The following is a 24,969-nucleotide window of genomic DNA, read 5'->3' on the forward strand; positions in this document are numbered from 1 at the left end:
GGCGGAGCTTTAACAGCTCGCGCTTCGGTTGCTCAGCAACAACAAAGCTGGAGAATCTCACACAGCCAAAATGAGGATTGTCAGTAACGGTGTTCAACATTACATTGTTCAAACCGGAGTCGTTTGTGAAGCAGTCCGGTGTAAAATGACAGCATGGCAAGAACACTTTACTACAACAACTCCTTCTCTTAAGCAGCCCAACATGGCCTCACCCCCTTTGTTGTGTGTTCCCGGGGGCAGGGTTTATGTAAATTTTAGGGTTAGTGATGTCACTAACCCAGAAAGAAGCTTGTCGTAGTCCCTACCAGCCGTTTGTTGTAGTCCTTAAACAGCGAATTCTTTAAAAGAAAACATCTTCCTTTGCATTGAACGTTGAGCGTTGTAACTTTGCAGATTTGTTTATGCTCAAACAGCAACATTACACACTAACTAAAGTTAAAAAAGTGAAATCATAATCAACCACCCCTTTAATGGAGAGTGTTGAAAAAAGCCCAACATTGGAAGCAAATCGGTGCTCGTTCACATGTTAAGTGATGATGGCTCTCTGAGAGAAGCTCTGATTCGTCGCCTATACACCTGAGATATTTAGCACGCAGGTTAAAAATCTAGACCTGTCTGCACTACCAGTCCTGTAGTATGAAATTTGTTTTTACTGGAACTGACATCGGCGATGAACAGCTATCTGACCATTTTTAAAGTCGTGTAGTGGGTGAGATATAAACTCGGAATTGTGAGAAATAAAGTCATAATTGCGAGTTATAAACTCGGAATGACGAGGGAAAGGATTGTGAGATAAAAGTCCCAATTACAAGCTTCCATACGTTTGTAAAGTAAGGTATGACTAATAATTCATTATGACCATTTATGTTTACTGGCTCATGAAACTTGAAATTATTTGTATTACAACTTTAAATACTTTATTTTTCATCTTTAACAGTTCCACGTGACATGAAATGTTAATATTACTGTATCTGAACACATGAATGCATAAACAGGACAGTGTGTAAAAAACGTCACTGAAGCTTTAACAAGTCATACATAAAAGACCATTTGAAAGTAAAATAGGATCCTACATTGAGTCAGAGCTTTGAAGCATAACATACATTCACACTTTGCAACAGCTTTTAAACACGAATGCTCATCTGGAATACGAAACATTCAAGTATTTTTAACTCACAGAGACAGCAGCACATTGGCTGTGTGATGCATCAACAAGGCTTTTTAAACCTTTAAGAAAATAAGCACCTGATTGCACTGTAAACACATCCAGCAGGCTGTACCACTGCACGGCCTGAGGTAAATGTTCATTTGCATCTAATCTTCACACTACTTGAGCCAGACTCAGTGGCCCAGAGTGTCTTTTAGAGTTCTGTTTTTTTTTTTTTTTTTTTTTTTTTTTTTTGTAGGAAATTACAGGTAATGTCAATACAACTATACTGTTGTTGTTAAAACACTGGATATTGTAGATTTTACGGTTTCTGTAACTTGCAATGTGATACGATAATTAGTTTATGGCTGGTTTGAATGAATAAATATTTTATTCTGGATTAACCTACATGTTATATTGTTTCAATATGCTAATTTGTTCAATCTGGTGATATGATTACGAGATCTGGTTGTTAAGTTGTCCAGGGTATTTCTCAAACTTCTTCTCAGCCTCCTCACTGAAAGCATCACCTGAAATGAAGACATGGAAAAATAAATCTTTCAGTATTTGACATTCAGTCGGAACACTTTTCCCTTTTAGCATACTCTTCCTCTCTTCAGTGCATAATGCATATTGCTACAACAGTACACACTTGAACTGGAATTGAGTTTTTTTTCTTGAATCATTATTTGATCAGACTGTCAAGAGAGTTTTTAAAAACTGGATTAAATGCTAAATAACAGTGTTAATTCCAAGATGATAATATGACACCACTCTCTGAATTATATACGATGTCGATGCATCATGTGAGGTCACGTGACAGGAATGTAGCACACTACTTTTTAAAATGGTTGCATAATTCTGTTTCTTATACTACTTTCAAAAGTATATATATTGCAGATAATTCAGTAAGTAGTAAGCGACAGCAGTATTCTACTCCAAACAGAGACATTTTCTAGTAATTCTGAGGCTTTGTGTTCGTGTCTCACCAATATGGCAATTATGGACCCAGATCCTGTGGCCGTCATATTTGCAGTTACATTTCATGGCATTGTTTGTGAAATCACTCTCAGCAACCTCATAGTTGGGATTTATGACAACCTAGAAAAAAAGCAAGCAAAAACAAATCTAGATACTCTTTAATCAATAAAAAAGACATGTTTTTGGTGATTGGGACAATGATTGGCACCCATTCTCTGACCTGAAGGATATAATTTCCTGGTTTGACATCAGTAATGTCGATCCACTGGCAATCAATGTCATGGCGATACAAATCCCAGCATCCCACTGTGATGCCCTGCTCACCAAAGTTAGCACACTCATATCTCTTGGAAACACCTAGAATTAACACAGATTTTTAATCACTGGTAGTGTGTCTAAATAAACCGAGCTGACTGTAATTGTTTAGTGTGTGTGGATGAGTGTGATTTACCCTCTTCACAATCAGTGTCCTCCAGGCAGAAGCTGGCTTTATGTCCTTCTGCCACTTTAGTGCCATTGGCAGACATCAGGTCATAGTGTGTGAAGATGTCCATGCTATGATAATGCCTGTGTCACATACACACATATCAAGCAGATTTTTAAACTGCTTGAAACAATTAATAAACAATTCATTTCAGCGAAACTTTAAATGCAAAGTCAAACAGTAAATTCGCTGTTTCTTCATCTATTTGATTCATAGTCAAAAAGTCTGATGTTTTTGGGTTTTTTTTCTCTCAAATACTAGTCTGTTGCATCGTTTAAAAGCAGTGTGATAAACCATTTTACTCTCAGAAAGGTTTGAGAACCAGACATAAAATGCAGAGGCTATTTACACCAAGTACAAATATTGATAAATACTATTTACACTAAATACAAATAATGTTAGATACTTCAGTGTGCAAATAGTCACCACAAAAAAAAAAAATCAAGGAAATGTTTTCATTTTGTGTCTGTGCAGCTAAAATTCACAAATTCGCAAACACAAAAGAAGGAACATTTTTTTAACAATAGGAGTTCATAATTTCTCATACTTGATATTTTTAATCTCTGACATGTTATAATAGTGGTTTTCTGTTCTTCCATGAATGCTTAGTTCCTTTTTTTGTGGTATTGATTTTGCCAAATTCATGGAGGCTTGTTTCTGCCATGGAATATAAAATAGAAAAAGTTTTAGAAATTTTTATTTCACAATATAGATATAACCTCGCAAATATGACAGAAAAGTCAGAATTGTAAGAAATAAACTTGAAATTCTGACTTTTCTCTCAGAAAAGAAAAAAAATCTGAATTGCGAGTTATAAACTCTCAATTTCGAGAAAAAAGTCAAAATATCTCACAATTTTGACTTTTTTTCCTCAGAATTGTGAATATAAATTTGAAATTGCAAGTTACAAAGTCTGAATTGCGAGATATGTCTCACAATTCTGAGAAAAAGATTATGAATTGTGAGATATCAACTCGCAATTCCAAGATAAAAGTCAGAATTGTGAAATGAAAAGTTGCAATTACCATTTTTATTTTTTTTATTCTGTGGCAGAAACAAGCTTCCATACAAATTGCATGGAAACCAATGAGGCTCGGTTTCACCCGCAACACAAAAGGCGTACCCAGATTTTTAACACAGCATGAATAAAATGAATTTCTTTGCTCTATTGAAGGAAGAAATTTGATCAGTATGGTTACCCGTGACATGCGTGCCAGACCCATGAGTGACGACCAGCTTTGGGCCTGAAGTCAGCTCGTCCGATATTGTGTATCTGTGAGGAGAAGCGGAGCAGGCGGCGATGACCGTAAGGCCAGTTAGCTTTAGCAGCGCTCCTGGACAGACAGTCCTCCTCTGCTGCACAGTACAGCATGTGTAACGGCCGGTCCTCTATATATGTCGTCTGCTGCACTAATGGTGCGTTCAGCACTAGATCTGATGCAGCTGGGGAAATAAACTTGTACATTTCAAGATCAAGCTAAAACATGAAAACTCTGAAATGGCACACTGGCAATTTAAAACGAAAGTTCAAAGTTAAAAATTATATATATTTTTGTTCCAGGAATTTGATTTAGGGTTTTGTTTCTATTTTTATGCCATTGCATGTTGGACACTGAATTGGATTTCTGAGGTTTTGTTGTCTGAACAAACAGTTTGCTCAACGTACAAAAGTTAAGAAAATGATATGTTGTCCCATTTGTATGCGTAATCCAGACAGGTGTAAGTCATCTTAAGTCAAGCTTTCGCCATGTGAGGTTCACTAATTACAGGCTAGTGCTCAGAGATAGATAAACAAGACTGACCACAGCTTTTGGTCTACCATCAGCAGCAGACTGACCGTCTGAGAGGTGAGAATTCCGGTTATCCATAAAAATTTTTCGAATATAATGAGTGAATGTACTAGACTATACAGTTCTACAACAGTTTTATAAACAAGAAGTTAATACTGAGTAACCTTCATTTTAGACATAATATTGCCAACTACTTTGTCTATTTTTGATCCTATAATGAATCAGGGTTTTTAAACAAATTGGTTGAGTGACTGATTCAGTGACTCACTCATAAAGACAGTTACTGTGTCCGAAACTGCATACTAAGTAGGTACTCCATTTAATTAAGAACCTACTTGGTGACCATTAAAAAAGTATGTTTTATGTATTATGAATGTGTGTAGTATGAATCAACTCTGGACATACTACATTTGTCATGTGACTTTCAGCATCTGTTGTGTTGCTTCACTGACATTCACAAATCCTCTCCTGTGGCCTCATGGGATCGTATAAGATGTGCATGATGTCCATAAGATGCGCACTTCAGAATCTTTCCAAAAGTAATAGGTAATCCGGATACTTTTCACCTACTTTTTTCTACTCGGTTCTATATAGTACGAATATATAGAATGAATCAGTTGAATAAAATGATTCAATGACTCACTTATAAAGACAGTCACCTACTTGTTTACCAATGTAACAATGTAAGTCACTGAAAAATACTCTACCACTAATACAAAGACTGACAGTCTGTCTGGAAATCACAAACACAGATGAAGAGCAACAATCAGTGAAAAGTCCTGGTGCTGTTGGTCTAAATACCAGCTTAATATCAGCTGCTCAGCCAATCAAATTCAAAGACCTTTTAAATGTGTTCATGTCACTTTGTATCCATGTATGCATGTAAGATTACTCACTTTCTGAGCAGATAACTCCTGCTGAGAATCGTGCATTTGCTTTCTGGCAGTTGACCATTCTGTGGTGTTGGCACTGGCTCAGAGACATCTCATCTCCAGTACATTTAACTCCGCTCATAACCATCTCTGTCACGTTACTGCTATCCCAATACCATGTTTCCTTAGCAAATGCATCAAAACAAACAAACACAGACAGATGGTGATAAGTATTATTCTATGAAAAGAATGAAATGGTCATAAATTCACTGGACTTAAACCCACAAAGACCTATATCATAACTGAAGATTGTACTGTAAAGTTTCTTACGTTCCTTTCATCTTAACACCTTTTATACCCAAGAAAAAATAACAATTGTGTGAATCTCACAAAAACACGACCAAGTCACTTCACCCCAAAATAATAATAACAAAAAAACTAAAAGGACTGAAAGAATGATACTTTACTTTTTTCTCTTTTTTTTTTTTTTTTTGCAAAATGATAATGAGAATTTTTGGGAAATGTGCTTAAAATAATGTCACAATTCTAAAAATCTTGGTTCTAAAAATGTATTTTCTATAATTTCTTTCTTTTAAGGTAAAACATGACCAGGTCACACTTCATCTCAAGATAAAATAAAAAAATATTTTATTATTATGAAAGTTTATAATTATGAAAAAAGCACAAAAATACTATTTTTAAATTTTATATGAAATATATATTTCCATGTTTTACTCTAAAACTGTAGGAAAATCAAGGTAATCTAAACAAGCTGTGCTCCAAATTGGAGGTTGATATCTCAAAAAATGAGCCTTTGTTTGGGCGCAGTACCAAATGTTTCCACTAGATGAAATTCGTGTCCCATTCATTTCCATTTTTTTCAGGACCAATTAACCTTTTCAAATCATGGAAATGTGCTCAGTTGTTATAAAAATAATGTCACAATGCAAAAAATCTTGGTCCTATTTCTATAATTTCTTTTGGGGTAAAATATGACCCAGACGTGTGGCCAAACTTCACAAAACAAAAACAGGGCAAAGCATCCAAACGGTCAATGGCTGTTCTAGTCTATACAGTTACCACGAGTGTTCAACTTATTTTCCTGAAAAAAACATACATCTTATTCCTAATCATTCATGTTGCCTAAAAACAACATTCCTGGTGAAGGAAAACAGCTGCTTCTGCGTCAGCATGTGTGTATGTCATGTACTCACTGTAATAGCATGCATGCTGAACCCCAGCCCTAGCTGCCTGCATGCCACCATGGCCTCTTTGGTGGTCCAGCCCTCACTGCATACACTGCCCCAACGCTGCCCCACCCGCACCTCCACTCGCCCTTCATACTGTGAGCGCCCACCTGACAGACGCACCTGAAATCACAACCTACGCAACGTCAAACACACTCATATCCTACCACGATCAGCAATCTGGCTCCTGCCATTTGATGCTTACCCACATACAAAGACAGACATCCCTGCTGAAAAGACCAAGGACCTCATTTATAAAACGCACATACAATCTCATCTGATCCTAAATTTCATGGTTTTCATCCAATGTCAAAAGTAAGGAACAAATTGGGATTCATAAAGGCAAAAACTGAAAAAATAAAATAAAATAAAAATTCTTATACGTATGCCAAATGGAGAACATGCGCTTGAATTAAAGATAAACTGTGATTTATAAAGTGGGATGCATTAAAGGTGCAGTAAGCGATTTCTGAGAAACACTGATGATATTTGAAATCGACACCCAAACAAACACACCCCTCCCTTCATTGCTCCACCCTCCAAAATAATGAACACAGAATGTGTCTGTGAAGTTTCAGCTCAAAATACCACACAGATAATTTATTATAGCTTGTCAAATTTGCCTCTATTTGGGTGTGAGCAAAAACACGCCGCCCCTTTAAATGCAAATGAGCTGCTGCTCCCATCCCCTTTTCCATAAGAGGGCAGAGCTTTAACAACTCGCGCTTCGGTTGCTCAACAATAACAAAGCTGGAGAATCTCACGCAGCCAAAATGACGATTGTCAAAACATTGTTCAAACCAGAGTCAGACACTGATGGAGAGATGAAGTTACAACTTTCAGAATGAAACTGGACGTTTCTGAACGGTTAGTGGATAAATTTATGTAGTTGCTGTGGAGTTGATTCAACTCATCGACTAGCATGTGCCGTCATGTTAATCTTTTGTGCAAATCCAACATTGAATTTACCCTCGTTTGTGAAGCAGTCCGGCATAAAATGGCGGCATGGTAACAACACTCTACTACAACAACTCTTCCTCTTCTCTAAAGCAGCCCAACATGGCCTGCATGTTCTCAGGGACAGGGTATATGTTTATTTTGGGGTTTGTGATGTCACCAACCCAGGAAGAAGCTCATTGTAGTCCCTACCAGCCATTTTTTGTAGTCTTTAAAAAGCAATTTCTGTAAAAGAAAATATCTCCCTTTGCATTGAACTTTGAGCGTCATAACTATGCAGATGTTGTTTGTGCTCAAACAGCAACATTACACACTAACTACGGTTAAAAAAGTGAAATCACAATTAAAGACCCCTTTAAATTTTCAACAGCGTTTCTCAGAAAACATTTACTGCACCTTTAAGGATAATTGTTTGTGTCTCTGTGTATGTTATTCCATAAATCATTCATAGGAACATTTCGGAAATTGTTGTTCGTTCACATTTTAGGAACGGTCTTTATAAAAGAGGCCCTAGTATAGAACAGCATGACTGGTTAGTACTAGTTTGGTGCTGGTCTAGCTAGTATAACCAAGTTGTTCATTAGCAAAACGTGGCTAGAGCCAGGGATGGGCAGTATTTATGATACATGTATTTCAAATACAAAATAGTATTTTGTCATTTGTATTTGATAGAGTTGATGAAAATGGCTTTGTATTTTGTATCAAAATACTTTAGTGTTTTGTATTTTTGTAGTTTTAAAATACTGTAAAATACTTTGTATAGCCCCCTATATTTATGATTAACAATCAAATGATTAATTAGTTAGAAACTAGTTGCTATGAATACAGGTGCCATCAGTTATCTTATGAATGACTTGTTTGTTATTGAGTCAGTGTTGCTGATGCAAAGTAGGCCCTTTGTTACCAAACACCAAGTAAATAAATTATGAGTCATTTGCAAACTGTTAAACATTAAACTGTGGGTTACTTTAAAACTAACCTTCATTTGGGAGATCACAGGGATATGTGAATAATAGATCTGTTAAAGCCACAATATGTAAATTTTCGCCGCTAGAGGTCGTTTATTCAGTCGCTTATCCTTGATTTCGTGGAATCATGGGATGTGTTGTCTTCACGTCTACAGCCAGGACGGGACTCGTCAGAAATCATGTTTATGGATGAGAGTATTAACGTTACTGTAGTATGAAGCAGAGCAGGGCCGAGTGATGTTGGAGTTGAACGAGACTGCTGGAGCGATTGCTAATAAGTGACGAACACGACACACGTCTCGAGAGCAGCGGAATTTTTATTGTGCCACTGTCGCCGCTTCCGCTTTTTTCGGTCTAGTGTATGTGGTGTAACGAAGCACTGTTTATCAAATTAGATATATTTGACTTGAAAGTTGTTATAATGCTACTCTGCATTCGCTCGGCGGCTGCTATGAGACACTTGTTGCACACTCCAGTAAGTTAGATCGATATTAGTCATGGTAAAACATGATACTCGCTGTAAATCAAGAAAACAAGATTTAAACAAGAAGCTATATAACATGATTTGTTTTCTGTCGATGAATGAATCCAAACAGTTCCTCATCTGTCTAATAAAACATAATATATTACATATAATATGTTTTATTAGACAGATGAGGAATATAATGCGTCTTTGTTGTTTCCATGGTTTCTACAAAATAAAACCAGAAACCGAGGGTAACGCTGGTATGATGTCATTGATAGGTGGCACACGGACACAGCGTGGTGAAGGGATAGATCAAATAGGCCAACTGATGGAAGGTTTGCAAAGAAATTTCCTGCTCCCTTGTAAAAGTATTTTTTAGTATTTTTAAAATACAAAAATACAGTAGTTTATTTTGATACATGGTGTGGCTGCTGTATTTTGTAGTTTATTTTGATACACTTAAAATTAAGGTATTTGGTATTTTATTTTAAAATACATTTTGATGTATTTTTGCCCAACCCTGGCTAGAGCTGACTGATCTTTTCAGCAGGGTTATTTCTTTCCCTGTACAACATGCACTGACTCTGTGTTTTCATGTGGTTTTCAAAGTTCAAGGCTTTGAATATGTATGCGGGAGTGTGTAAGCCAGCACCATCTAAATTTTTTTTGATGGTAGCAGAAAGTTCAAGGTATTGTTAGCATGCAAGTGTGTATTGCTGTTACTGTTAGCATCCTACTTGTAGACCATGGTTGGCGTACCCAAGGCCCAGCTGCCTGCACACAACCATGGCCGCCTCAGTGCCCCAGCCTTCTCCACAGATCAGGCCCCAGCGCAACGTCCCATTGGCTTCAGTTTGCAACACCTCCACACGGCCCTCATAGCGAGATCGGCCCCCTGAGATGCGCACCTGAGCAGGCACAACCATGGACGAGGGGTAAGAGAGAGTTCAATTAGATTTTAGGGGAGACCAGGGCTAATTGTCACACTTTTTACTCTAGTGAATATTTCTCAGGTTGCATTTTTGTTTTTTTTTTATTTTAAAAGTCAGTTTTGGCTACAAAAAAGTAAAGATATAAAGATTTTTCAGCATCATTACTCCAGTCTTCAGTGTCACATGATCCTTCAGAAATTATTCTAATGTGCTGATTTGCTGCTCAAGAAACATTTATTATTATTATCAAAGTTGAAAACTAAAATAAAATAAAAATATTTTTGTGGAAACCGTGAATTTTTTTTTTTAGGATTCTTTGATGAATTTATATGAAGTAGATGTTTTGTAATATTATAAATGCCTTTACTGTCATTTTTGATCAGTTGTATTGATCAACCTGTCCTTGCTGAATGAAAGAAAAAACTTACAGTACTTAACCCAAACATTTGAACAGTAGTGTATGTAATGTTGTTTTATTTTGTTCATGTGTTTCCAAAAATTGATGATATCTGAATTTTAAAATTAGTTTTGGTATAACTGGACCATATATATATATATATATATATATAGTGTGACAACTATCCTTGGTGACCCCTACATGCATAAAGGAGGTACATAATGGTTAAGGTATGTTGCATCTGTTGAGATCAATCATTGTAAATCGCAACAGATGATTAATTCCAGTAATTGTCTCTTGATACAGACAATGATACCACTCCAGTCATCCATTTTGAGTCAAAATGAATATTGAGCACAACATCATTCATTCATTTGATCATTGCTGTGTTCTCCTTGAATTGAGAAACAAGCAATAGATGCAAGTGGATGTAAAATAGAGTTTCTGAAAACATCAGAATGACAGACGCATGATCTATGTGTTAAAATGACATAAAATTAGCACATGTAAAAATTCTTTTGCACATTTAAACAATGCATATAAACATATTATAACAAATACACAGCTAAAAGAAGAAAGGTTATGAGTGCATGTATGTGTTGCTCTGACCGTCTTCTCATAGCCCATATATGGGACATTACAGCGGACTGAAGCATCTTCAGTGTGTTTGCAGTCCTCAGCAGTGATGTTTTTATAGTGGCAGTTCAATAGAGAGCGCTCATGACCAGTGCACTGCACCTCATTCATATGGATAGGCCCAAACCCTGAGAGAAAACACAGAAGCATATGCATAGTAAAATGGCAAATTCATACTAACAAATAATTGAAAAAATGGGTTAGGGTTAGGGGTTAGAGTTATTAAATAATTATGGATATTTTTCTTACAAAAATGCACCGCTTTGCTTCAGAATGCCTTTATTAACCCCCTGGAGTCGTATGGATTCGTTTTATGACGGATGGATGTGCTTTTTTGGGCTCAGTTACTATTCACTCCCATTATAAAGCTGGGAAGAGCCAGGATAATTTTTAATATATTGTGTTTGACTGAAAGAAGATAGTCATATACACCTAGGATGGCTTGAGGGTGAGTAAATTATGAGATAATTTTCATTTTTGGGTGAAATAACCCTTTAAGCTGTTATGGCAGGGCAGATTAAAGAAATCAATGCTTTAGATACACAATATAAAACAAGCATATAGCTATATAGGAGACTGGTTTTCCAGGGACAAAGGTCAGTTATACAATTCCTGTTTATTATATATATATGGCTGCAGATTGTAGCAACTGACCAGTCAGAATGAAATATTCCAGGCAGTCAGGTAATAAATTAGGGCATTTATATATTCAGTGATGGGTTGTTATCTCTGATGACCTCAGAGATAAGAGTCCAAGTCACTGGTCAGGTAATAAAGCATTCCATGCATTCCATCACTGCAGGCAAAAAAAAATCTTTCTCCTAATCTTTTTTGGTCTCTCCTTTGCATTCTCACCTTGTCCCATGCGGGCACCTGTGAGGGCTTCTTTGGCAGAGCCGAAGCCCAATTCTCTGCATACGACACTGGCAGAGAGCAGGTTCCAGCGATCATCACAAACCGTCCCCCATTCACTGCCCTTCAACACCTCGACACGGCCCTCACCATATTTCGCTCCACCCTTCAGGCGTATAGCAGACTGATGAGAAAGAGAGGAAGAAACAGTGGTGACCACAGTGTAAATACATGTAAAAGTGAGTCTTTTGCATGTATCATACGCATGAACACACTTTACCGGCATCTTGAGTTTCTTCCTCATGGTAGCGCTCTGTGTGTACAGTGGACCAGGTACACAGCTGACCACAGCAGGCATTCCTCCAGGACACGACTCTGTGGCATTGCCATAGTTAAACTCTAGAGGACATGCAGCCAAGTGTACTTCTGTGCCTAAGCATGCCACTGAATGAACCAGGAAGTGATTCTTCTGCCGCTCAGCATACAGCCTGAGAGAGAAGTGAAAAAGAAACTTACCATGTTTCCATGCATGTCATTTTCACATTAAGGTCCATATTCAGGTTAAGCCTTTATTCTGAGAAAGATGTTTACACACTCAACAGCTGCTGCAATATTCTTGTATAGATGTAATCAGCATAATTTCTATAAGCCACACATTCCTTTTCTCTGATTTTGTTCATGGAAATATTGGAGATGCTTGCTGAATTATATTAATTTTGGACAGTAATTTAATATTAACAATGACATACAACAAAATTGCATAATGTACACTACCGTTCAAAGGTTTGGGGTTGGTACAGTTTTTTAATGTTTTTGAAAGAAGTTTCTGCTATTTGATCAAAATAGTTCAATAAAAACAGTAATATTTTGAAATATTATTACAATTTAAAATAACCGTTTTATATTTGAATATATTTTAAAATGTAATTTATTCCTGTGATGCAAATCTGAATTTTCAGCATCATTACTCCAGTCTTCAGTGTCACATGATCCTTCAGAAATCATTCTAATATGCTGATTTGCTGCTCAAGAAACAATTATTTTTATTATTATTATAAAGGGCTCTCTATGTAGAATTCAGAAACCCTTGTTATTAGCGACACCTTTGGCAAACTGCAGCCAGCAACTTATTGCTCGTGCTTACACTCATGTACACATAAAGAGACTGAACGTGATTCAATGCCCACTGCGATATACTCACATGGCGAAGTTCTTTTTCGTTCTTTGCTTATAAGTAAAAAGTAGTTGGAAATACCTTTCGCCAGCGACATACTGTTAACAAACATCCCGATGCCATCCACACAATTGGAAAGCGACGTTAAGATGAATATAAATATGTGCTGTACGCTTTCCTCTCAATAACAAAATAAACACACAACAAAAATGAAAGCGGTGAGAAAATAGCAGTTAATAAATTATCTGATCATAGCGAAGCGGATATGTTTGCACCATCTCTGCCTCGGCATCATATCGACAGATGAGGTAATTAAAATTACACTGTTATGATAGTTTGATTATAATGCAGGCCTATATTTGAGACGATAGACTATATAGATCTGGCTATGTGAGACTATAGTTTGAATTCATCTCTTTTATTTGCATGACAAATTGACATAACAGTACAGAACGGCACTTTTGGCATTATCCTGAACATTGTATAAGCATTCGTTTCATGTGGCATTGAATGGAAGAGAGGCTCTCGGAGCAACATGTAAATGTCACGTTCTTTTGATTTTCCTGGCAAAAACGTCCGAGTCCTTCACATAAAAATCAGTCTACAGGCTTTTATAGACAATCTAGGAAGTTGGGGAAGGTCTCGTTTTTAAGTTTCGTTACAAGCTGTTCACACAATAAAAAAAGTGATTAACACATGAAAATTATTATATATAGCCCCTTTAATGTGTCCTTGCTTAATGTCCCCCTGTGGTGAGCAAGTTTTTAATGTTGCTTATATGTCTATGTGGTGTTTTCAACATGCTTTAAAGGAACACTCCACTTTTTTTGAAAATAGGCTCATTTTCCAACTCCCCTAGAGTTAAACAGTTGAGTTTTACCGTTTTCGAATCCATTCAGCCGATCTCCGGGTCTGGCGGAACCACTTTTAGCATAGCTTAGCATAGTTCATTGAATCTGATTAGACCATTAGCATCTCGCTCAAAAATGACCATAGAGTTTCGATATTTTTCCTATTTAAAACTTGACTCTTCTGTAGTTACATCGTTTACTAAGACCGACAGAAAATGAAAAGTTGCGATTTTCTAGGACGATATGGCTAGGAACTGTACTCTCATTCTGGCGTAATAACCAAGGAACTTTGCTGCCGTACCATGGCTGCAGCAGGCGCAATGATATTGGTTATTATTGGTTATTGGTTATATCCTTGGTTATTACGCCGGAATGAGAGTACAGTTCCTAGCCATATCGGCCTAGAAAATCGCAACTTTTCATTTTCTGTTGGTCTTAGTACACGATGTAACTACAGAAGAGTCAAGTTTTAAATAGGAAAAATATCGAAACTCTTTGGTCATTTTTGAGCGAGATGCTAACGGTCTAATCAGATTCAATGAACTATGCTAAGCTATGCTAAAAGTGGTACCGCCAGACCCGGAGATCGGCTGAATGGATTCAAAAACGGTAAAACTCAACTGTTTAACTCTAGGGGAGTTGGAAAATGAGCCTATTTTCAAAAAAAGTGGAGTGTTCCTTTAAGACAAACTGTTGCTGAGTATTTAGTCTTTAAAACTGCAGCGATCTAAAGAGTTTCAAAAACGCAGTTTGAAATCGCTGGTGTTTGTGATGTTGCAAACTACCTTGTAACCAATCACGTCAACGTGCCGGCGGGATTTAGCATATCATTAACCATGACCGCTCTGAAGCAGGGGAGTCTCAAGAGAATATATCCTAGTATATTTTTCTGTTGATATGAAAAATTGGGTAGATTTAGCAATATAGCGTGTGTATGATGTATATTACGATGTTATGATGAATATATGCCTTTCTCCACTGATGTTCTAAGTTGTTCAAAACGTTTCTAAGGATACTGATTGTTAGAAGGCAGCTGTCTGACTGAGATGGCGAACGGGAACATGGTTTGTGTAACATTAGCAACACATTATTAGCTGTTTGATAATGTAGTCAAGCAAAAGGCTAATCATATTAATTACCGTTATGTGTCTGACATTTTAAAAAGTGATATCATTGTGCAGCGTTTACCTCAGTAAGATGACCGAGTGGATCTCTGAGCTCATGCGAGTGAGTGGAGCTAATTAGCATATTCATAGGTCCATGTATATTGAAAGAAGCAAGGGTGTAGAGTTACATTTAGGCTATTTTAAGGCATGAATACATATTTTTTCACAGGAAAAAAAATGGTTAAATATGTCACTTTTAATAAAAGTACAAATTTCTTTAAAACAATTATCTTACTAACTCCAAACTTCTGAATGGCAGTGTATTTCTATATATTTTTATTTCAGAAGACTTCTCCATCTTTTAACCACTTTCTATAATTCGTTAGAGGTTTTGTATAGGCCTCAGAATTCTGACTGGCGACACATTTAGATTTAGAGAACAAAAGAGAAGGTTAGAAAGGTCTGAGACAAGAAGGCATTGTATGTTTCCCCTTTTTACCAAAGTTACCTTGTAGCTGCAGCTGATTTGCCCGGTTTAGGCTTAGAGCTAGTTTTAGTGATAGTCTTAGCTTTGGGCTCCTGCCTGTAATGCAAACATCCATTAAGCATTCAAAACACTCAAATGTCCACTGCAACATCCAGCATGCATGTGCACACATATACATACCAGCTACATGGGAAAGAGGGAAATGAAATGTAAGTTGTTGTTTTTTTTGTTTTAAGATGCTGTGAAGCACAAACCAACTAAATGAATTATTATTTGGTAAATAATAATAATTACGTTAAGTGTCAGTAACAGAAACTTAAAAAAAAAAAAGAGAACTATAAAATACCACATCAATTAAAAAAACTGTTAGTGGTGATTTCACTTTCCCATGCCTGTTATACACACTGAAACAAGCACATTAGAAGTGCACATATCTTAGGTGAACATGCAGTCAGCAGAAGAAGGGATTTGTGTTAGTATTATCATGAGGGTGTCTGTTTCAAGAGATCTCCCTCTGAAAGCTTTTACTCTTACACAAGCACAGCCTCATCTCAAAACTATGTGAGTAAAACTAACAGATGGTAATAAGTTCTTCATGGGGAAATGTTTCGTCCATCACTCTCTCAGATATACTCACACACACACACACCTCACTGAGAGAGCAAATCAACACAATTCATTCACAAAATAGGATAATTGACTAAAACACACATTAGATTGAAGTTAGTTAGAGGATGACAAAAACTAATAGTGCTGCGTTTAAGATCACTACTAAAGCCACGCTATGTGTTTCAATCTTCTAGGGAAAGAACACTACTGGTTTCTTTCCCTCAGATGGTACCTGGCCGCTGTTACTTTAACTTTAGTTTTTGGCTCAGCAGATCTCTTTCTGAGATGCCTGTTGAAAACAGGGAAATGGGGTCAAGCACACATACACACAGTCTACCGTATCTCTCTTTCTCTTTGTCCACTTCAGGACAGTTCAGGCTGTTTGAGATGGGAAAAGTTATATAGCATCACCATAAGTTAACCCTTACTTGATAGAAATGGTCATACTCTTGTGAAAAAGAAGTTTGCTTATTTGTATTAAATGTGCCCTTGTAATGTACTTGCAGATAATATAATATTAATGAAATAAAAGGCCACTTACGTGAACTTAAAGAGAGTATACTTGACACACTTTTAAAAATTGCACTTTGTAATGATGTCAAATTAAAAGTTTTACTTTAAAGTACATTCTAAATCATTGTTTTAATAATCTTTTGTCATGCTTTAAAGATGTACACTTATTGTGATGTGTTGAGTGACACATTAAAGCACAAGTAAAGTACTTTTCATTTTCATTTTAACTGTAGTGTTATTCAATATTACATTTAATGTTATATTTTAAAGTTATATAGTTAAATTTTAAATAGTGCTGTCAAATCGGTTAATCGCGATTAAGCGCATCTAACATAAGTTTGTAAATATATAATATGTGTGTGTGTGTGTATATATATATATATGGATTTTTACAGCACTCATTTTAAATGTACTAAATTGCAACTTCATCATTACAAATATATTCATATACATGACACAAGTTTACATTAAAGTATATTTTAGTTTACCTAAAATGCTTGTCAGTAAAATGAGCTGTACACTTTAACCATATTTCAAAGACAATAGAAGTAATTATGAAATTACAAATAAAGATGTACCTAATTCCTACTTAAGATGGTCAAAAAATCACAAAGTTCAGCTAACTTCATTTAATATAATTTTAAACTATAATACATTTTAATTTAATTAAAATTAACATGCAGTTATGTGTCTGAAAACTTTACATTCATACTTTAGTACATTCTTTTAAAGTATATTATTTCCATAATAAGTACTCTTTTTAAAAGTATGCTAAAAGGGAATATAAAATGAATATATATAAAAAATAATATTTTTCCATATTTACTCTAACATTTTGTTATTTTAATTTGATTGTATTTTGTATGTTATTTTGACCTGACCAACTCTAATAAAGTCATAGCGTTGCAGAAAGAAACTTGCTTTTCTTTTTTATCAATAATAAAACATAAATCAGGCTGTTTTTTACAATGCTGGAATTCAAAAAGAATTCCATTAAAGTTCCATTAAAATATTGTTATTATAGTTTTTGGGATATTTTAAATGGAGCCGATGACATTTTTTCGGATTCTGATTTTCTGAGGTTATGGAAACATCATCAGTCACAGTGTGCCATTGATTCAAGAATGTGGGGTAGGTAATGGTGCGTACGTGACTTAGGGAGATGGCTTGAGAAATGAAACCTTAATGTAGTCTATAAAACAACATATGGGAAATAAATGCAGACAGACGTACAATGGAGGCACACAGATATCCTCTTAGCTTCTTCTCATTATCAAATCTTCACTGGTTGTCTCATCTAAGTGTATGTGTGTAAAGCCATAATAAGGTCTTATTCCTCTAAGTGGAACATTCTTGTAACATTCCACCGGATTTAGGGGATGAGACCCCAGTGTACTTTCTACTAATTCGTGTGCATGAGTGTTGTACATCTATGCAATAGTTTCCTTGTCTAGGTGTTTGTTTGTGGTTTAAACTGTGTGTATGTTGCTGAGCTAAGCTGCATTTCACGGATGACTGAGAAAGTAAACATAATTTCCTCTCACACTGGCTAAACAGCCACAGTATAGTGAGATGCCACACACACAAACACACACAAGATGAATACACAAATGCTCAAATCAGACTAGTAAGTCTAAATAGAGCAACATTCATCTGTGTGAAACTGGTTTCGCCCTACATCCTGTCAGAGGTCTTCTACATGTCATGAACACTCACTTGTAGAAGTTCTTGTTGACCTTCTTCTCGTGGGGGAATCCCATCATGCCACAAACCACTCGAGAATTTTTGGGTGTCCAACCATTATCGCAGATCTGAGCCCACCCGTCCTTATTCTTGATTTCCACCACTCCCTCAGTGACCGGCATCCGCTTAGTTGCAATTGTGAACACAGGACGCAAACGGACCTCCTCCACTTTATTCTCATCCACCTGCACCTGAGAGAAATGCATAACGCAAAGAATAGAAACTATGTGGACAGTCAAACAAGAACAGAGAGTGAAGAAGCATGTGAGAATAAGGTGCTTGCTGCACTCCAATCAGGGTTATTATTGTTAACTAAACCTAAAACTAATTTGTTAACTGAAATAAAGCTGAAATAAAATAAAATATAACTATTAGATGAAAAACTTAAACTAACTTGTCTGGAGTTTTACATCATCAACCCATACACGTTCGGTGACTGTGAGCTGCATTAAATGGTGACTAACAAAGAAATCTCTAGCGATCAATTTTGATCATGGCTTAAAAAACAAGTCAATTTGACGGTCGTCGTAGGAGAAGTCACACTGCAGGACTGTGCAGCAAATCTTCTGACACTGCCGAAATTTCGCCTAAGGTAAAATTTGATCGCAACGGTCATTAATCAAATATCGGTAAATATGTCAAACTAACGACCAGAGACTACAGATTTTAGCCTAGGACCAGAGGAATCTTTTAGGATTTTCAAAATTTGTCTCAGACGACCAAATCGTGGCCAAAATCGCACATGTGCACCCGCCTTAAGGCTTATTCATTTCACTTTTGGTGTGAAAGGGCCTTTTCATTTGCCAAAAATATAATTTTTTTTGTTATTAAAAAACGAACAAGCAAGCCCAGCCCAGGTGAGAAAAAGTAACGTAACGCAGTAACGCAATTACTTAATTTGTTAGGGAGTATAACGCAATACTGTAACATTACTTTTAAAAGTAACTTTCCTCAACACTGGTGTAGGGTCCTTTTACCTCTATAACGTTGGAATCCACATATCCTGGCAATCTCTCATCTTTACAGATCACTCCAGCGTCCTCATCATGAGTGCAGTCACTGTTGCCCCAGCCGCGAGACTTACACACCGACACGCTCCTTTCACTGCCACTGCACTGCACATTGTCAAGCCAAATCTTCCCTGCAACAAACACAAACTCTCTGAGCATATACCAGCATGCAGAAATCGCTTTATATCTGGTCTGAGTGAGTGTGCGAGTGAGTGCAGGCACATTACCTGTGCCCTTGCCATACTTGGCGCTGTGTGTCCAGCCCGTGGCAGACACGAAGCCAAGTTGGCGGCAAAGGACATGAGCATTGGCCAGTGAGAAGTCATCATCACAGATGGTCCCCCACTCGTCTTTATAAAACACCTCAATTCGCCCCTCGTTGTGTTTCCTGGGGAAACCAGACAAGCGGAACTTCAGAGTCTCTGGCCCTTCTGCCATCTGCCGAGGGGTCGGTGTGGGGCTGGAGCGCACTGGCGGTGGGGTTTGGGCAAAGCATGATGGAATCCAAGCATTAAGCAAGAAGACAAAAATGTGTAGCCACCACTGACACAGCTCCATGTGTGGCTCTGCAGCAGGGAACAGAAACAAAGAGAGGAAACACACGGTTACTGTTGTGCGAGTGTATGTTTTGATTTGGTCACTATCGTTTTGCATGCTAGCCTGGGAATATGTCTGGGTCACATTTCACAGCAAAATTGTATATTGCTTAAAGACAATTTATGACACCATGAAATCAAAATAGACAATTCTTATTTTTTTCAATGAAATAGTGCAGTATTTATAAAATCATTTCTCCATGCATGCACATTATTATTATTTTTTTTAATTCATGTGCCGTCGTAATCTTTAATCAAAATAACTTCCCCTTCCATTGCAGCGACATCTCTTCTCATGACATGTTTACTGGAGCGAGGGCGGGACAACCTGTGACTCACATGACATCACAGCAATAGCAAACCACAACCATCCAATCAATTCCTGATGGACATAATCTAAATTTTTTCTTGTTTAAAAAGCCGTTTCACATTTAGTTATATGTCACAATAAGGAAGAAAAGACTATCACACAACTTCCGATTCCTGCCGACATTAAGCCTGTTTTTAATACCGTGAAGTTTTTTTGCCATGTAACATAATTTTCAAGATGATTAAGCATACCCCACCCTAAATTCTCATTACTGTAAAATGCTTTCTAATCACTGTAATGTAAAAAAAAAAAAAAGACTGTACACTGAAAAAGAATTTTAGGATTTACAACAATTTTCACTCAGAAACTGCTAGTAAACTTCACAAATACAAAGAAATGGCAAGTAACACACTGAATTAAACATGAAATTTTGAAGTAGAAAGACTAAGTACGTTCTTGTAAAATATACTCCATTAATCTTTGTTTTATTTAAAAAACTTTTGCTATTTGCTAATTTTTTTTTTTTACAATGTTACAGTATCTTATATATCTTTTTTTTTCCCCCAGGTGGCAAAATGTGTCACAGACATGATTTCTTGAGATTCACCCACAGATCATAGGTCTGCATGTATCCCGGATTCCCAACATGCCCTGGGGTACCTGCTGTATTCTAGGCAAAGTAAGTAGGAAACTGACAACTGCATTTGACACACACATCCCAGTCAACATAAACATATACTCAATACTTTCATGTGCAAGCACCTTTTGATATTTTTGAACACTATGAGCTGTTTCAGGGTTTACAAAACAGGTACATGAATTAAACACCTGGCTTGAACAAGCTGTGAATGTAATTCCCTGGATTCAAAGCAGAGTTGTTACATTTCTGAAAAATAAATAAATAAAAAATACAGCAGTCTACAGCTGTCTCCTTTGATTCAGTAGCCATTATTACCAGCTGGTATTCGGTTGTTAAGTCTGACGTCACGCGGCAGCGCTTCCAGGTCCAAATGCTCTCATACCACAAGAAAACAACAAATGGTGCTAATATACACACATGATGTGGTGTAATACTACCAAAAAATTATAATCATAACCTTTATCTCCATACCAAAATCCCAGAAGGCCAGAGAGTGATTCATCTTATAAATCGTTAATATATTAATGTCTGTGACGCTGTGAGCATGTAGACTGTAAGTATTTTAAATGTTTAACTTTTTAAAATGTTAAATGTTTAATCTGAATAAATAGCGCTCATAAACGGCCGTCGAGATGGCATTCTCAAGTGAAACAAGTCGGGGCTTGGACCCAGAAACGACGTTCCTTATGTCACGACTTAACAAGTGGATACTGACTTAAAGGAAGCAATAAAACATTTAACTGAGCAATCCACTGACTAGATGTGTGATTGACATGAGGTTCACCAATCGGACTTATGATAGCTGCCTGAATCATAATAAAGCACTGTTGCCGCTGTCGCCTTTGGCTTGCTTAGTTGGGGACACTTGACATTTGGTATTCAACATTGCATTGACACCATTGTATGCGAACCTGACTGAGCTGGATGATGGCATCACTGTTCACTCCAGTGCTGATATAGATAAATTAACTAAATTAATAACTATTGATTCTTACAACTCAGTGAATCAATACTGAATTTACTTAAGATGGACAATGACACCATTTTCTTTAAGAGCTGCTGTGCAGCCAAAATTATATACCAGTTATCACTGTAAAGCTGCTTTGACACAATCTGCATTGTAAAAAGCATTATATAAATAAAGGTGACATGACTTGACCTCATAATGTTTGTTGACAGAATAGTTTAAAATCTTTGTATATAGTATGACACATTTCACAGAAAATTGTGATGATGATGATAAAGATATAAAAGCCCCTCACTGGTGCAGCTATGGGATTTCACCAATGTAACAACAGCTTAACAGAAAAGTCACTCTGGAGCCTGTGGACCACAAAGGAATGTAAATCTTGAGCACTGCTGCACTGTGAGCGGGTACAGACCCGTTACCCAAACACATCAGCCTTGGGACTAGAGAGCATCTTTGCATTACCTTCATTTGAATATCAAGTAAGCATAACACAAACTTGAATCCATATAAAAACTTCACTAACTCTATGAACTGCAAGACGAGTTTGGCCTTTACATGCAGATCCCCATATAAGGGTGATTCCCTAATATTTCCTTTAAACATGGCCACTTGTGGTCCAGTGGACTCTCTTAAAGCTCACTTTTCAGTTAGTTTACTTAATTTGGTTACACTTTATATTAGGTGGCCTTAACTCTATGTACTTAACCAATTGATACAACTATGTACACGCATGTTGATACATTATAATTACATTAAAAGTACTTGCATTTAATTAACATTTGTAGATACACTTTATCCGTAGCTGTAACCCAACCATTACCCCAATATCTAACCCCTATAATCCTAACCCTACTTTTACTCCCAAATCTAACCATACATCAAACTTAGAAGTAAATGTGGGAATTTTCCAGAACAACATGTAGTTACACAGTAAATCCACAGTCTTATAGCTCTTTATTGTTAGTACATAGTAGTTAATGCCACCTAATATAAAGTGTGACCCTTAACAATGTCACACAGTTGGACAAATGTATCTTTCATTTTGGTTATGAACATTTGCACCACATTGCCATTTCCGCCACATCTTTAATATGGAAATTACGGTGATGGAAATTGCATTTTTAAACAATTTTGGGTATAAAATGGCAAACTCATTTGTTTTGCTAAGGGAATTTCATAGCTAGCATTTATGTATCGTAAAATAATACACTCGCTAATACTTCCATACTTACATAATTTGTCAAAATGACAGCTTGATTCGATATGACATACAAATAAAACTATTCTGTTCACAAGAGATATTTACCTTCATTTTACAATCAAATGTCTTTTTTTGTAATAAAGTAACCTATGGAGATCCACATAGGCCTATTAAATCTACACATAGTTGTATAAGTCTTATTAGTAATTTCAAGAATGTTACATGTGTAAAACGTGTTAAAACATGTTAAACGTCTTCAATTTACTAGACAAAGGACTTTTACTCCCATGGATGGATGGATCCAATTATACAAGGTAGTAAAGAGACTGGCGCGCAATTGAAAACAGATATTCGGTAGCTCAAGGGTCACATGATTCACAAGCACATTAAATTATAATGGTATTTCAACTGTAATTATATTTAAATCAAACTAACAGTATTAAGTACACGATTTAAAATCATCTCATCTGAACTTCTTATATAAACAAATCTGCTGAGGTAACGGCGACACGCAACCAGATCTGACTGGATCCCATAAGGTATGTGGAGATTGTAGGGGTCGTGGACCGACCAATTTACTACTTAACATCAAGTTCCTAAGTATATGAAGGCGAAATGCAAATGTTTATATATTTATTTACAGCGACTCCAAATCTAGCTCAGGTCTTAACGTCTCTGCGCAAAGGACCGTTGGGCACTGCTGTCCATTAAGAAATAACGTACAAACGGAGGAGAAGAAAAGAAACTTCCATTATCAGTATTCTCTAAAACATATATAAGTATACATAGCCTATCTAGGCTAGATGAAAATACATTGACATCTTTTATTGACAAAACTGAGAGAAATATAAAGACTAGTGTAGGCTACTTGGCGTCCAGCTGGTTTAGCCTATCTCAGATTATCTCGGTGCAGAACACGCTATTCAACAGTAGCTATTTGACACTTTTTTCACAAAAGAGTAAACTATTCAATAATATACTCACAGACGAATAAAAAAGACAAACTATTTTCACTTTTCACTTACCTAAAGTTAGTCGGTTTCCCCACACACAGTGTTAGCACAGTTTCATGAAGTTTGTATTTATGCACAGAACCTGAAAAACATCCAGAAAAGAATGGGATACCTGCTTCAGGACCGAGACCTTGTACGAAGCAAAGAAAGGCAGCTAATGAGCAGTGATAAACGGCTGTAATGGCAGTGAATTGCCAGCTGGACAGTCGTGCGGGTGGGGGAGAGAGAGAGAGAGAGAAAGAGAGAGAGAGAGAGAGAGAGAGAGAGAGATGCGAAAGACGGGGCACTGGGGGAGCAGGAGGGAGAGGTGGAGCTGACTCGTGGACGACTTCACACGAATGAAAAGGGGCAGGATTTGTTTTAGGAAAACACATAACCCTTTCACAGTTCAGGAAAAGATTTTCCTACTGTACTGTCTACATAACGGAACGTTCTTCTGGTCAGACACGTTTTACGTTTGTAAAATTAGGCCTACATGGAGGAATTTTGATCTTCGTCAAATTTTAATCAATGCTAATTGTTTTTAAATTAAAAAAGATATAACATTTGTTAACATTAGTTAACTACATGAACAATGAAAAACACTTCTAAAGCATTCATTAATCTTAGTTAATTTCAGCTTTTACTAATACATTATTAAAATAAAAAAATGTATCTGTGAATATAATAATAAAAAACCATAGAAAAGAGAATTACAGTAGTCGAGAAATAATGAAGGCATGAAACAGTGTCTCAGCATCATTGATACCTACCTACCTACCATTTTTAAGAAGCGACCAATATTACGGAGGTGAAAGAAGGCAGACTTAGTGAGTGAAGAAATGTGAGGAAGGACGGAGAGAAGAGTCAAAGATTATACCCAGGTTTTCAATAGTGGTGGAAGGTCGAACCAAGACTCCAGCAATGTTAACATTGTCAACACAGAAATGAGATAAAAGTTTTGGTGAACCAACAAGAAGTAGATCTGTTTTATCAGTGTTGAGTTTGGTTACTGGTCATCCAAATTTATATCATTAA

General features: G+C 36.6%; 1 protein-coding gene across 5 annotated transcripts; it reads right to left on the minus strand.

Moving 5' to 3' along the window:
* Positions 1-1,367: 1,367 nt before the first annotated feature.
* loxl3b (lysyl oxidase-like 3b) lies at positions 1,368-24,191 on the minus strand. Of its 5 annotated transcripts, XM_051916375.1 has the most exons (17): positions 23,965-24,191; positions 19,450-19,788; positions 19,190-19,353; positions 18,186-18,403; positions 16,189-16,245; positions 15,369-15,443; positions 12,010-12,217; positions 11,733-11,913; positions 10,851-11,005; positions 9,650-9,820; positions 6,489-6,644; positions 5,299-5,458; positions 3,812-4,055; positions 2,580-2,695; positions 2,349-2,485; positions 2,137-2,248; positions 1,368-1,677 (listed from the first exon to the last, which is right to left on the minus strand). In XM_051916375.1, the coding sequence occupies exons 2-17, from the start codon at positions 19,778-19,780 to the stop codon at positions 1,604-1,606; spliced, it is 2,559 nt and encodes an 852-aa protein (XP_051772335.1). In that variant the 5' UTR covers positions 19,781-19,788; positions 23,965-24,191; the 3' UTR covers positions 1,368-1,603. The 5 variants fall into 5 exon arrangements, with proteins under 5 accessions (XP_051772335.1, XP_051772331.1, XP_051772332.1 ...); XM_051916371.1 differs by lacking the exon at positions 6,489-6,644 and having other exon boundaries at positions 23,965-24,190; XM_051916372.1 differs by lacking the exon at positions 6,489-6,644 and having other exon boundaries at positions 24,065-24,174.
* Between the last annotated feature and the right edge of the window lie 778 nt (positions 24,192-24,969).

The sequence above is a fragment of the Ctenopharyngodon idella genome, chromosome 13 (assembly GCF_019924925.1).
Source record: "Ctenopharyngodon idella isolate HZGC_01 chromosome 13, HZGC01, whole genome shotgun sequence".
Taxonomy (NCBI): Eukaryota; Metazoa; Chordata; class Actinopteri; order Cypriniformes; family Xenocyprididae; genus Ctenopharyngodon; species Ctenopharyngodon idella.

Bases quoted from the DNA above. Each gene is read 5' to 3' on its own strand.
- loxl3b (XM_051916375.1), bottom strand. From the start codon at position 19,780: ATGGAGCTGTGTCAGTGGTGGCTACACATTTTTGTCTTCTTGCTTAAT. The intron at 11,914-12,009 runs GTAAAGTGTGTT...CTTTCTCATCAG, and splicing joins GGAAGAAACTCAAGATGCCG to TCTGCTATACGCCTGAAGGG. The intron at 9,821-10,850 runs GTCAGAGCAACA...GTGCCTGCTCAG, and splicing joins ATATGGGCTATGAGAAGACG to GTGCGCATCTCAGGGGGCCG.